We start from the raw sequence: 13,025 nt of genomic DNA, 5'->3' as shown, positions 1-13,025 counted from the left end.
CATCGAGAGACTGACATTTTTCCCCAAAACAGCTCGAGCTCAGTGAGGTTGGATGGAGAGCATTTGTGAACAGCAGTTTTCAGTTCTTTCCACAGATTCTCGATTGGATTCAGGTCTGGACTTTGACTTGGCCATTCTAACACCTGGATATGTTTATTTTTGAACCATTCCATTTTAGATTTTGCTTTATGTTTTGGATCATTGTCTTGTTGGAAGACAAATCTCCGTCCCAGTCTCAGGTCTTTTTCAGACTCCATCAGGTTTTCTTCCAGAATGGTCCTGTATTTGGCTCCATACATCTTCCCATCAATTTTAACCATCTTCCCTGTCCCTGCTGAAGAAAAGCAGGCCCAAACCATGATGCTGCCACCACCATGTTTGACAGTGGGGATGGTGTGTTCAGCTGTGTTGCTTTTACGCCAAACATAACGTTTTGCATTGTTGCCAAAAAGTTCAATTTTGGTTTCATCTGACCAGAGCACCTTCTTCCACATGTTTGGTGTGTCTCCCAGGTGTCTTGTGGCAAACTTTAAACAACACTTTTTATGGATATCTTTAAGAAATGGCTTTCTTCTTGCCACTCTTGCCTCCAAATGTTTCACGCTAGCACTCTGAAAAGTAATGCCGCTGAATTGAGACAACCTGCAAAATGTCTCCTCTAACTCTACACTTAAGTTGTATAGCGCATACGTGACAAACAAAAATAACCATGTCAGTCTCGTTCCTTTCAATGAATGACAAAGATGTTTTCATTGGTACACAGCCAGTCAAGGCCATCAATAACACACTGGGCACACACTGGTTGAATCAACATGGTTTCCACGCAATTGAAATGAAATCACGTCAAACCAATGTGGAGTGGACGTTGAATTGACGTCCGCTCAGTGGGAAGTAGAGACCATAGGGAACATTGTAGAACGCTTCACAAAAACAATGCATCTCCAGATACTGTATTAAAAAGGTTTTACATTTGACAGTGAATTTAATTCAGGTACAGCACGACACAGTGAGTGCGTGATTGTCCATAGCCTTTATGTCTTCTTGCTCTTCCTGTTGAGGTAGCTCTGATAGTAGAAGTTGCTGAAGAGAGCAATGAGACTGACACAGTAGGCAAACACCACAGCGTTCATGGAGTCCGGGAAGTCACACTCAGTGAAGAGGTTGTAGCCAGTGTGAGTGGTCAACAGGACAAACTGGAGCTGAAACACCAGGCGGCAGAACATTGGTTCGGGTTCAGAACGTTTCCAGATACGTTAGTACACTATATCCATTCATAGACGTAACATGATCTGTTTTGTACCAATACCCTAAGCTCTCAAAGAATCTCATCCACAGACTCAAAGGGCCAGTTTCCTGGACACAGATTCTGTGTTGGTGTGTTCAGCTGTGTTGCTTTTACGCCAAACATAACGTTTTGCATTGTTGCCAAAAAGTTCCATTTTGGTTTCATCTGACCAGAGCACCTTCTTCCACATGTTTGGTGTGTCTCCCAGGTGGCTTGTGGCAAACTTTAAACAACACTTTTTATGGATATCTTTAAGAAATGGCTTTCTTCTTGCCACTCTTCCATAAAGGCCAGATTTGTGCAATATACGACTGATTGTTATCCTATGGACAGAGTCTCCCACCTCAGCTGTAGATCTCTGCAGTTCATCCAGAGTGATCATGGGCCTCTTGGCTGCATCTCTGATCAGTCTTCTCCTTGTATGAGCTGAAAGTTTAGAGGGACGGCCAGGTCTTGGTAGATTTGCAGTGGTCTGATACTCCTTCCATTTCAATATCGCTTGCACAGTGCTCCTTGGGATGTTTAAAGCTTGGGAAATCTTTTTGTATCCAAATCCGGCTTTAAACTTCTTCACAACAGTATCTCGGACCTGCCTGGTGTGTTCCTTGTTCTTCATGATGCTCTCTGCGCTTTTAACGGACCTCTGAGACTATCACAGTGCAGGTGCATTTATACAGAGACTTGATTACACACAGGTGGATTGTATTTATCATCATTAGTCATTTAGGTCAACATTGGATCATTCAGAGATCCTCACTGAACTTCTGGAGAGAGTTTGCTGCACTGAAAGTAAAGGGGCTGAATAATTTTGCGCGCCCAATTTTTAAGTTTTTGATTTGTTAAAAAAGTTTGAAATATCCAATAAATGTTGTTCCACTTCATGATTGTGTCCTACTTGTTGTTGATTCTTCACAAAAAAATAGTTTTATATCTTTATGTTTGAAGCCTGAAATGTGGCAAAAGGTCGCAAAGTTCAAGGGGGCCGAATACTTTCGCAAGGCACTGTATCTAAGGAGTCATGACTTCTCCTCCCTCAGGCTTCAGCTTGGCCCAGGACCTCCAGGGGCCAGGGGGGTGCCAGTTCTCCTCCAGCCCAGAGGAGAGCATCTTCTTCCAGGTGAACAGCTTCGACCGCAGCCTGAGCCAGATGTCCTCTGTCTACACAGAGACATAGAGGACCGGATGCTGCCCTATGTACCGTTATACGGGCCTCTCATGGAGTATGCATTTCAATAGTCTGAGGTGATAGCCTTTCCTTGGTCTCTGTTCCAGTTTGTACTGATCTAGAGGAAACAAGCTGAGTGAAAGCAAGCCAATCGGTAGCTTCCAGACCTGTGTTGCTTTTCTTTTGTTAGATCAGGGTGGATGAAGGGAAGGGGGACTAGGAAAGGCAATTTTAGAGTATTGAGATAGACCCTAGTATAAAACGTTATTCCATGATTCCGCTGGTCAATGGCCATCCTTTGTAGCTTTTTCTACTGCTCTGAAAGAACTGTCGTACCTCTGTAGTATGACAGAGCTCCCTACAGCCCTGCCCGAACAGATACCAAGTGGACACATTTCAAACGGAGACATGACCTACTCCAGAACTCCCTCCTGTTTCTCTCTCCTTCCGTCTCTACATCATTCAATCTACTAAGAACTGAAATGTAGACAAATATATATAATTTTGCCGTGTTGTTTTTAACAGTGGAAAATAAATGTATTGTTTGCATTCCTTTGTTTTTTTTGTGTGTTTGTTTATTTTGTTTGAATTGTCTTAAGATATTTCTGAATGGTAAATGGAGGGGTGGTGGATGGTCATTCGTGAAATATTCTGGAACACAGTCAAATCTACTTTATCATGTGTATAAATGTACAGTTTGTTTAAAGCGATCTTCTGAATGTTTGTTATTCCCACGTTTAAGAAATAAATGCTATTACAATAATACAGATGGTGACTCTTCTTCTTACAGTGGTATGCACATCCATGAAATTATCACAGGTGCAGGGTAATGCCATGTCACAGTAAAATACAATTTTAATTATGGGAGCATTCAAATAAAACAGTGTTCAGGAATTCTTATTTTCCGATGATCCTCACTTAGTGTTATTACATGGTTATAGCACAAAGTGCACGATCCTTGCCTAATTACAAGTTTCAAATAACTAAAGCACAATATATCTTGCTATAATGTGAAATGTATGTGCCCAAGATATAACCAGCAGTACCCACATAAAGTAGCGTATACATATGGGAATGTTCAAGTGGCAGGCAAATTAGACAAGTGGCGAACAGTTCCACTGCAGTTGACACGCTGGTAAGTGAAGCACCAACCATAGACAGACTCTGCCCTCTTGTGGGCATTCTCAAATGCTGCAAGCGGGCATACAAACCAAATGTTTCACGCTAGCACTCTGAAAAGTAATGCCGCTGAATTGAGACAACCTGCAAAATGTCTCCTCTAACTCTACACTTAAGTTGTATAGCGCATACGTGACAAACAAAAATAACCATGTCAGTCTCGTTCCTTTCAATGAATGACAAAGATGTTTTCATTGGTACACAGCCAGTCAAGGCCATCAATAACACACTGGGCACACACTGGTTGAATCAACGTGGTTTCCACGCAATTGAAATGAAATCACGTCAAACCAATGTGGAGTGGACGTTGAATTGACGTCCGCTCAGTGGGAAGTAGAGACCATAGGGAACATTGTAGAACGCTTCACAAAAACAATGCATCTCCAGATACTGTATTAAAAAGGTTTTACATTTGACAGTGAATTTAATTCAGGTACAGCACGACACAGTGAGTGCGTGATTGTCCATAGCCTTTATGTCTTCTTGCTCTTCCTGTTGAGGTAGCTCTGATAGTAGAAGTTGCTGAAGAGAGCAATGAGACTGACACAGTAGGCAAACACCACAGCGTTCATGGAGTCCGGGAAGTCACACTCAGTGAAGAGGTTGTAGCCAGTGTGAGTGGTCAACAGGACAAACTGGAGCTGAAACACCAGGCGGCAGAACATTGGTTCGGGTTCAGAACATTTCCAGATACGTTAGTACACTATATCCATTCATAGACGTAACATGATCTGTTTTGTACCAATACCCTAAGCTCTCAAAGAATCTCATCCACAGACTCAAAGGGCCAGTTTCCTGGACACAGATTAAGCCTAGTCCTGGATTAAAAAGCATGCTCAAAGACGTTTTCCATTGAAGTAGTTTTTTCATCCACGATTAGGCTTAATCTAGGTTCAGGATACGAGGCCCAAGTGCAAGCCTACCCACTTTATGTTTGAGCCCTACTAGATGTATCCCGAGCTGAAGCTAAAGCCACTAACCAGCTGCAGTGAGGTCAGATAGCGCTTCCACCATAAGTACTTCTGCGTGTGAGGCCCCAGGGCAGCCAGTCCGTAGTAAGAGTACATCACGATGTGCACAAAGGTATTGAGCAGGCCGATGAAGAACGCTATGAGGAGACAGAGGAACACGAAACGTCTCGGCCATCTGCTGCACAACCTCTACGTCATGACAGGTTTGGACAATTTGTTATAGGATACCATTGTGATACTATTATGAATATTCTCCCAGGTAATGAGAAGTGCCTACCCGGGAGTTGATAACAAAATGTTATAAGATGTTAATGAAGCAACAAATCTATGGGATTAACAAGTATGGCCCAGAGTTTTTCCTGGTCAGGACATGTGATTAGGAAAAACTCCTGGGCTGCAGTCCAAACACTTAGACACACCCTATCCCCTCCGCCCTCAAATGAAGTGGACACGTCTGACGAGTGTACACTTGCGGGGCAAGGGAGGAAGGAATGATTTTTAAATGGACCACCCTTGGCCGGAAATTCGTCACTTGTTCATCCCGCAATGATTGTGTTTTCAGTCACCAGTAGTTTGGGGGTGATTTATATGCGCTACAGTCAATTAGGAGTGCATGTCTACTTATATTAAATATATCATTATTAAGATACGCCTACTGTATGATAGCTAGCAAATTAATTAACTGACGTTAGCCTGCCTAGCTGGAACTTCTGAAGAAGGAAAATGTTTTATTTCTACAATTTCAAAAAGCTAACCAAACAAAAACATATTAACTTTTTACGAGACGTGTTTGTGTCGTCATTGCACAATTTCTAACTTATTTGCATTCGTTTTTACTTACACTTGTATGTTGACTTCTCCATTGATGTTGTTTTTAAGTTTTCGCTGACTTTTCTTAGCGGATGTACAATCGTAGTGAATTGAATTATGGGGAGTTTCAGGCCCCGGAGTGAACATAATTGTACACTCGCAAAGCCAACTGAAAACGAAGGCTGAGGGGCTTATGTTGCAAACTTCCCTTGCTTGGCTAATCATTTGGACCGCCCTCCAAATGGCGACTGGGATTCCCCCAAGGGCATAAGGTGAGGGTAAGTGGACGAGGGTGTATCTTTTAAATGTTTGGACCGCAGCCCTAGTCTTTGTCATGCAAGACTTACATTGGCCTCCAGCCAGATACTTGACCCCTGCCCACCAGTTGAAGATCATGGTGCCATGGTGATAGACATGCAGGAAAGTCAGCTGACTGTTCTTCTTCCTCAGGATGAAGAACACCTGCCAATTAAGAGTTTGAAATGGGTTTAGAATGGGCTTCCAGTGTTTCTCTTGACTCCGATGCTAATCCTGGCCTGGGCTATATTCATTAGTGCATACTGTAAGAAAAAGTTTTGGAATGGAAAACAAATGTTTGTTAAGTAGTCGCTCCCCATTTCAGTACTTTTTCCTCCGTTTGGTGCCTAGTGAATACGACCCTGATTTTCAATGTGCTTTACCGTGTCAGCCAATTCTATGACCTTGGAGAAGAAAAACCACCAGCATACTTTGGCCATCTGGTGAAGAAACAGAGTTAGGCCACTTAGGTCAACTATATCAGAGGTCCAACGGTTGTTGTACAATAGGGAGTTTTCAGATGCACTCTCACCCTCATCGCCAGTGGACTAGTGCTGTAATCCACAGGTTGACACAGGTAACTGTAGTTAGACAGCAAGGACGTGACCAAGAACTGCAACATCAAAGCACTTATAAGTCAGGTGAAAGATGTCATTATAAAGCATAATGAGCCCCAGTTCTGTGGCTGCCACAGACACACACAGACATGCACATTTTTGATGGGAGTAGGAAAAGCACACCTCATGGAACATGTAGACAGACAGGCAGACCATGGCGAAGTTGTAGACAATGAGTACAGCCTTGAGATCAACTGGTTCCCTGCGTTTCATCAGCTTGGGCCCAGCCCAGACCACACCAAGATAGAGGAGGAATATAATGGCCACTGGCATAGGGGAGTAGACCAGTAGCCATGGGTCTGTCCTTTTATCTGAAACACATCACTGTAGTACTAATACATACGACTGAGTCATATTCACTAGGCACCAAACAGAAGAAAGCGGACTGAAATAGGAAGGGGCAACCTGAACTTGTCCAATAAGAGCCACTCATGTTCACTTTCTGTTGCAAGACATTTGGCTACGGTTTGAAACGGAGTGCACTAATGAATACATGGATTGATTGTATTTGTAGTAGCCTATATTCCGATATCTGTTGACTGTGTGAGGGAGGCTAGTGATGCATGTTCTACAGTGTGTGTATCAATTGCAACTAGATAATCCAATTTTCATGTCAGTCCTGTGATGTACTGTGTTCTTGGCCACAAAGCAGCCATTATGTAAGAATTTTCTGCATTGCCAGCTGTGATACACATCCACCATTTCATTCACTACCCCTTCACACTAGAACAGCACAATGTGACAACGCTGTAGGCTTTATTTTCTCCTGATAGGACAGGCTGAAGGAAATGAGTGCACTTTTAATTAACAGTAGCCTATCATAAAGACTGTACACAAATTCTGAAAATACCTCCATTCTCTAAAATCCACTGGCGCATGGACTGAACGCTTTGCCATGTTGAAGCCATTTGACACTGTTGGAACAGAACGTTGGTCATTGATAATTAACGACGGAGGTCAGTCACTCTTTGCATAATCAAGTTGTGAGACAGACCACACAACGACCAAAGTGTAGGATTTACACTTTCCCATTTCGCATTCTATATACCTTGGTCAGTCTGATACAATTCACTGAAATCACCAAGCAATGTGTCAATTGCTGGCACATGAGAGAGGTGCAGTATAACCTCGATGCATCTGGACTTTAAACATTGTTTTAGTACGCAAGTAATAACATTGTTAGCGTACATTTCATTAGGCTTTCTTGGCGTTTCACGCGCGCCATAAATTCATATAGTTATAAACATCCATATTTGTGAAGATATTTAAGTTAAGCTTTTCGCAGGAATAAATAAAATACAGAGCTGTGCTGCGTGAACGAACTGCACTTACCCGACTAAAGCGTTGGACTGGTGACAGCGCGCGCTCCACACAGCATTTTGATTGGACAATGCGACAACAGCTCATATAGGCAGGTAACGCAAAGTTCTTCAAGAATATGGAATTCGCAGTTCTTATCAGTGATGCCAATTTAGCAATTTTGTTGCTAGATTCAGCAACTTTTCAGAGTACCTTGGCAACTTTTTTTCAAACATCACCTAGAAACAAATGTAGCTACTTTTAAAAATATATTTGTAACTTTTATCAACTTTTGAAACGTGACTCAAACGCTAAAATGCACGCATTTTCTCTCTAAATGTCACAAAAACGTTTTTTTCCCTGTGCATTGTGAGTGACGTCAGCAGCAGGACAGCAGCAATTTCAGCAAATTGCAAATAAGTGTTGGCTGACTTCAGCAGCAGTAGCATGGGTTCGATGAGCCAACCCCAATGAATATAGTTGGTAACGAATGTTTGATCATGAACAGAACTTACAACATCAATCAAAAAGTTTCAATCAAAATTGGTACAGCCAGAAATACAGAAAAGAGTGGGAGTCTGTACCTGAACAAATGTCAAATCATATTTTTTGCAGATGGCCAGTCAATTTGAGTAACGTTATTGTGTATCTTACGTAATGACACCGTTTTACGTTATCACGCAATGACATCACAACGTCATTTAGCAACTTTTAGCAACAAATCAACCTGCCTCTAGCAACACCCTGAAAATCAGATGGCAACACTGTGGCTGACTGCAGCAGCAGTAGTATGCGTTCGACTAGACAAACCCAATGAATATAGTTGGTCACAAATGTTTGATCTTGAACAGAACTTACAACATCAATCAACATGTCTCAATCACAATTGTACAACAAGAAGTACAGAAAAGAGTGGGAGTCTGTACCTGAATTTAAAAGGGTGGCTGAAGCCAGTAATTGGGGATGATTGTCGGGCATAATGTGCGTACTGCAAATCAGATATGCTTGAAAAAATGTATGACATCAAAAAACATTGTGCTACAGCAAAGCATATAAATAAATCAAAACCCAACAACTCCACAACGTAGTCTACATGATCACAGTTGGTTAAGAAAGTGGATAACTGCAAAAGCGGCCATTGCGGAGCATTGTTCGCTGCTAGCATGCGACCATTTAGGTATGGCTTGCAGAGCTGCCTTTTCAGATTCTGTGGCAGCAACAAACTTCCAAATGCAGCGCACCAAGTGCACAGAAATGATTATGGGAGTACTGGCTCCTCATCTTCTCAAAAGGGTAACATCAGATGTGGGGGATGAGAAGTTGACAGAATAAGTTGTATGTTTTAAAATAACAACTAAGATATTTCACCCTGAAACTGTATCCCTGTGTGTGAAATGCATTAGACACGTAAGACTATACGTTGATAATGTGTGCAGTGTAGGCAGGATAGAATTAGAACATTGTGTTCCTTACAGGACATTCTGTCCCCACCCGTGAAGTGGAGAAACTGTTAGGCTTGCAGAACATCATGAAACATGTTGCAGAATATGATAAACAATGTAAGTGTACAGTGGAATAATACAGCCCGCCTAAAGCGGACTGATGTGTGTGTGTGTAAAAGATGGGCTCTGAACTTGAGAGGGCAGAGCTCTCTGAATAAAGAACTGACCAATTGTATGCTGGGAGTCTGTTTATTAAAACGTAGAGCCTTACAACCTCTAGGATACAGATGGCGTTATAAAATAGTTCAGTTAGAACATTGAGATAGAAATTCCAGTGACAGAAGTGCAGTCTCCTTTTGGATGAGTCCACTGATGTCAGTGTCTCGAAATACCTGGGTGTGGTGATTCGGTATTTCAGTGCTAAAAAAATAAGAACAGTTGTGTCCACATTTCTTGGGCTGGTTGAAATTGGAGGGGGGCGATGCCAGATCAATAGCAAAGGCGGTAGTTGAGTTTCTGGAGAATTGTAACCTTAAAAAAAACAGATTCTTCGGGGTATTGGTACTGATAATGCCTCCGTGATGGCTGGGGTGCACAATGGGGTGCACAAGATTTGAAAGGAAGAATGTGCATTGCCCAATTTGGTACTCATCCGCTGTGTGTGCCATTCTTTACAATTGGCTGTCAGTGCAGCATCCAAAGAAACCATCCCTAGGAGTGTTGAGTACTTAATCAGGGAAACCTACAACTGGTTTTCGATTTCCCCAAAACGGCGCAAGGTGTACAAAGCAGTGTATGCCACCATTAATTTTGGCCAGAAACCCCTGCAGATCACCAAAGTGTGTGTTACACATTGGCTATCAATTGTGCCTGAGGTAACTCGTATATTGAGCCAGTGGGAAGAACTGAAACTCCGCTTTGAGGTGACCAATGCCAGTGAGCGTTGCTACATGGCGGATGTGCTCCACGCCATATACGTGGACAAGACCAACTATGTCTACCTGACATTCTTGAAATCAATCCTGTCCGACGTACAAGTTGCAGTGAAGTCATTTGAGGGAGAGCAAACAGATCCTTTTTGACAATCTGGCACACCTCTTAACATCAATTTGCAGCAGAGTAGTCAACTCTATGGCAAAAATTGATGTCCTGAAGGATGCCATTGATGGACATCTCAGTCCATCACCATACCTTGGGTATCTTTTCGAGAGCACGGTGTACCAACTCAGTCTTGCGCTAGTGGACAAAAAGGTCATTCGGAGACGGTGCATCAACTGCATTGTTGCTTTAAGCAAGGCTCCATGACAACCTTGAAGCCTTGTGAAACATGGCCTTGTTCAGTGTTAAGGAAACACTAAAGCACAATAAAGGCACCACTGAAATTATTAAAGTAGCTGAGCTACTGGAATACCAGCCCCAAACAATTGATACAATTGTTTCCCAATGGAGAAACATCCATCTGTTTAGGTGGGAATCAACTGAAAATACAGTCGAGTTTTGGAGTGAAGTCAATAACTACACGGACTCTTCCGGGTCAAATCCATTTGAAGAACTGTGCAAAGCTGCACTCGCTGCCCTCTCCTTGCCACACTCAAATCCGGAGGTTGAGTGTGGTCAAGTCAAAGTTAAGTCAAAGTTAAGAAATAGAATGTCACTGCACACTCTCAACTCCATACTCCTGGTGCGGTACGGACTGAAGCTGGCTGGTGATACCTGTTACCAGCATAAACTACCAGGTGAAGTTCTGCTGCAGTTTGGCACCACAGCTGCATACTGTGGCCACTCCATCCTCTACTGCTGGTTCCAGCTCTGTGACAATGCAGTTGGACAGTGAAGATGAAGAGGATTTCCTTGCCAATCTATGATTCATCATATTTACAGTACGTATGCAAGGAGTGGACTTTCTGGAACTGGCGGAGACACACAGCTGATGGTGGCAGTGTGCCCTGCAGTGTGTGCGAGAACAGTGGCAATATCTGGAGGAAACCATTGAGCAGCTAGCCAGCCAAGCAGCACAACAACCCGGAGAGAGCTGGAGAGAGATGCCTAGCGCACACATTATTTGAGTTAAGTTGCTTGTTCAATAAGATAGCATATATACCTTGTTATTAGCTTGTACCTATAATTGTTGATCAGTTAGGTAGAATGTTAACTACCAATAAATACACTGCTTAAAACTATAATTGTTCAGAATGTGTAGGTTTACTACTTGAAAAGAAATAACATGTATTTGTTCAATAAAGTGTAATTGTTTAATAATTCAATGTGTTGTGTTTAAAAATAAAAATATCTGATCATATAAAATGTGTTGTGTTTATATTACTTTTACAAATAAAAAAAATAAAAAATAAACAAATCTAAACTAACAAATGTCAAATCATATTTTTCGCCGAGATGGCCAGTCAATTTGAGTAACGTTATTGTGCATTCTACGTAACGATGCAGTTTTACATTATTATGTGATGACGTCATCACGCAATGACATCACAACTTCATTTAGCAACTTTTAGCAACAAATTGACCTGCCTCGAGCAACTTCCCCTGAAAATTAGTTGGAAACACTGGTTCTTAGTGGCCATTTGAGCTTGCGTTCAGCAAGACGAAACCCAAAGGCTGCCATAATATTTATGTAGGCTACATAAAAATAAACAACATCCTGTTTTGTTGATGATGGTATGCTAGATATCAACAACAATAAAGATACAGTGTATCTTCGAGCTTTAGTCCGTCTACATGTGTTTAGTCTCCTCAATGCATGTGCATCTTTGATTATTTCATGACAAGAGGTAAAAATGCACCAAAGCATATTTTATGCACCATATAGGAGGCCACTGTTGCAACTTATTATGGAAGGATGAAATAGTATGAATGTATTCATCAAAATAAAGTAAATTAAAATATGTAAATCATTATGTATAAAATGGATAATGCCCCCGAAGCCGGTGTTTGCCGGACCGAGACATACAACACCAGGGTCAATATCATTAAAAGTGTTATTTTCTGTCCTCAAGATAAATCATTCAAAATGGTATATAAAAACAATATACACTGGATGAAATTTAAAAAGGATCCTTATGTGTGTATGCCTTCATGATAATAGAAGCGCAATGACATAGACTTCAAAGTAAATTTGATAGGTTAAAATGTATTTTATTTCAGTGGAAGGAGGCAAGTTTTAAATGTCCTAAGTGCTGCTCAATCAACTTCAACGAGAATAATTAGGAATAAATGTATACATTAAAAATATATATTTTTTTTAATTAAATGTTATCCTATGTATAGTCTTTATGTAAAATGCTGCACTTTTTATAAGAATATGGACTATTTTCTGTATGTCCTCAAAGTCGTTGTCCACCCTGTTACATTGTGGTTACTGGCACTTTAAGAAAATATATATTTTCTACAATGACAGGGTGGACAGGGTACATTTTCATCATTATATGTTGGTGATGTGATGTGGGAAAGCATAACATGTCCACCCTGTTACAAAAGATGTTATTCGAATTTCATAATTTCAAAATATATTTGTCAAACAATGCAAATTCCTTTTCAAGTGGCAACCATTATACTCGCTTCATCACAATCACTTGGAGCATAGTTGCTAATTTTAGCTCAAAATGTCCACCCTGTTATTATCCACATAACAGAGTGGACATGCACTCAACAGGGTGGAGAAATTGATATCTTGCAGCAATGGGTTGCAAAATATGTTTTTCTTCATAAATTGTATCACATAATTAGTGTATATATAGCATGTATAGTATTTTAAGAATAAATAAATATCAATTGAAAAATAGGTCGTTCTGAAGGAATGACAACTACTAGTGCAGCTGAAAGACAGCGGCAATACAGAGAACGACGTAATGCTGACCCAGAAAGAAGGAAAGAGTATCTAGAGAAAGAGCGGGAGAAATGGAGAAAAGATAAAGAGACAGGGAAGAAAGACTCAGTGACAGAGTG

The 13,025-nt window shown here is 41.3% G+C and overlaps 2 protein-coding genes across 4 annotated transcripts in view; one reads left to right on the top strand and one right to left on the bottom strand.

Annotated features, from left to right (window-relative positions):
* The window catches only part of LOC110524050 (zinc finger protein GLIS1), a 165,682-nt gene extending 161,851 nt beyond the window's left edge, over positions 1-3,831 (top strand). For both annotated transcript variants that reach the window (XM_021603349.2, XM_021603348.2), the window contains exon 11: positions 2,323-3,831. In XM_021603349.2, coding sequence (XP_021459024.2) covers positions 2,323-2,459 — 137 coding nt within the window. In that variant the 3' untranslated portion in view covers positions 2,460-3,831. The remainder of the gene's footprint in view (positions 1-2,322) is intronic.
* LOC110524051 (elongation of very long chain fatty acids protein 4) lies at positions 3,216-7,750 on the bottom strand. Of its 2 annotated transcripts, none has more exons than XM_021603350.2 (8): positions 7,657-7,750; positions 7,175-7,238; positions 6,448-6,635; positions 6,240-6,320; positions 6,091-6,147; positions 5,758-5,872; positions 4,610-4,737; positions 3,216-4,270 (listed from the first exon to the last, which is right to left on the bottom strand). In XM_021603350.2, the coding sequence occupies exons 1-8, from the start codon at positions 7,729-7,731 to the stop codon at positions 4,103-4,105; spliced, it is 876 nt and encodes a 291-aa protein (XP_021459025.2). In that variant the 5' UTR covers positions 7,732-7,750; the 3' UTR covers positions 3,216-4,102. The 2 variants fall into 2 exon arrangements, with proteins under 2 accessions (XP_021459025.2, XP_036833742.1); XM_036977847.1 differs by lacking the exon at positions 7,657-7,750 and adding an exon at positions 7,373-7,634.
* Between the last annotated feature and the right edge of the window lie 5,275 nt (positions 7,751-13,025).

Source organism: Oncorhynchus mykiss, chromosome 5, assembly GCF_013265735.2.
Source record: "Oncorhynchus mykiss isolate Arlee chromosome 5, USDA_OmykA_1.1, whole genome shotgun sequence".
Lineage (NCBI taxonomy): Eukaryota > Metazoa > Chordata > Actinopteri > Salmoniformes > Salmonidae > Oncorhynchus > Oncorhynchus mykiss.
This window is presented reverse-complemented; position numbering and strand designations above follow the sequence as displayed.

Excerpts from the sequence above, each read along its gene's own strand:
- LOC110524051 (XM_021603350.2), bottom strand. The coding sequence starts at position 7,731 with ATGAGCTGTTGTCGCATTGTCCAATCAAAATGCTGTGTGGAGCGCGCG. Across the intron at positions 7,239-7,656 it reads CAGTCCAACGCTTTAGTCGG|TGTCAAATGGCTTCAACATG; the intron begins GTAAGTGCAGTT and ends CTGTTCCAACAG. Across the intron at positions 6,636-7,174 it reads GTGGATTTTAGAGAATGGAG|ATAAAAGGACAGACCCATGG; the intron begins GTATTTTCAGAA and ends GATGTGTTTCAG.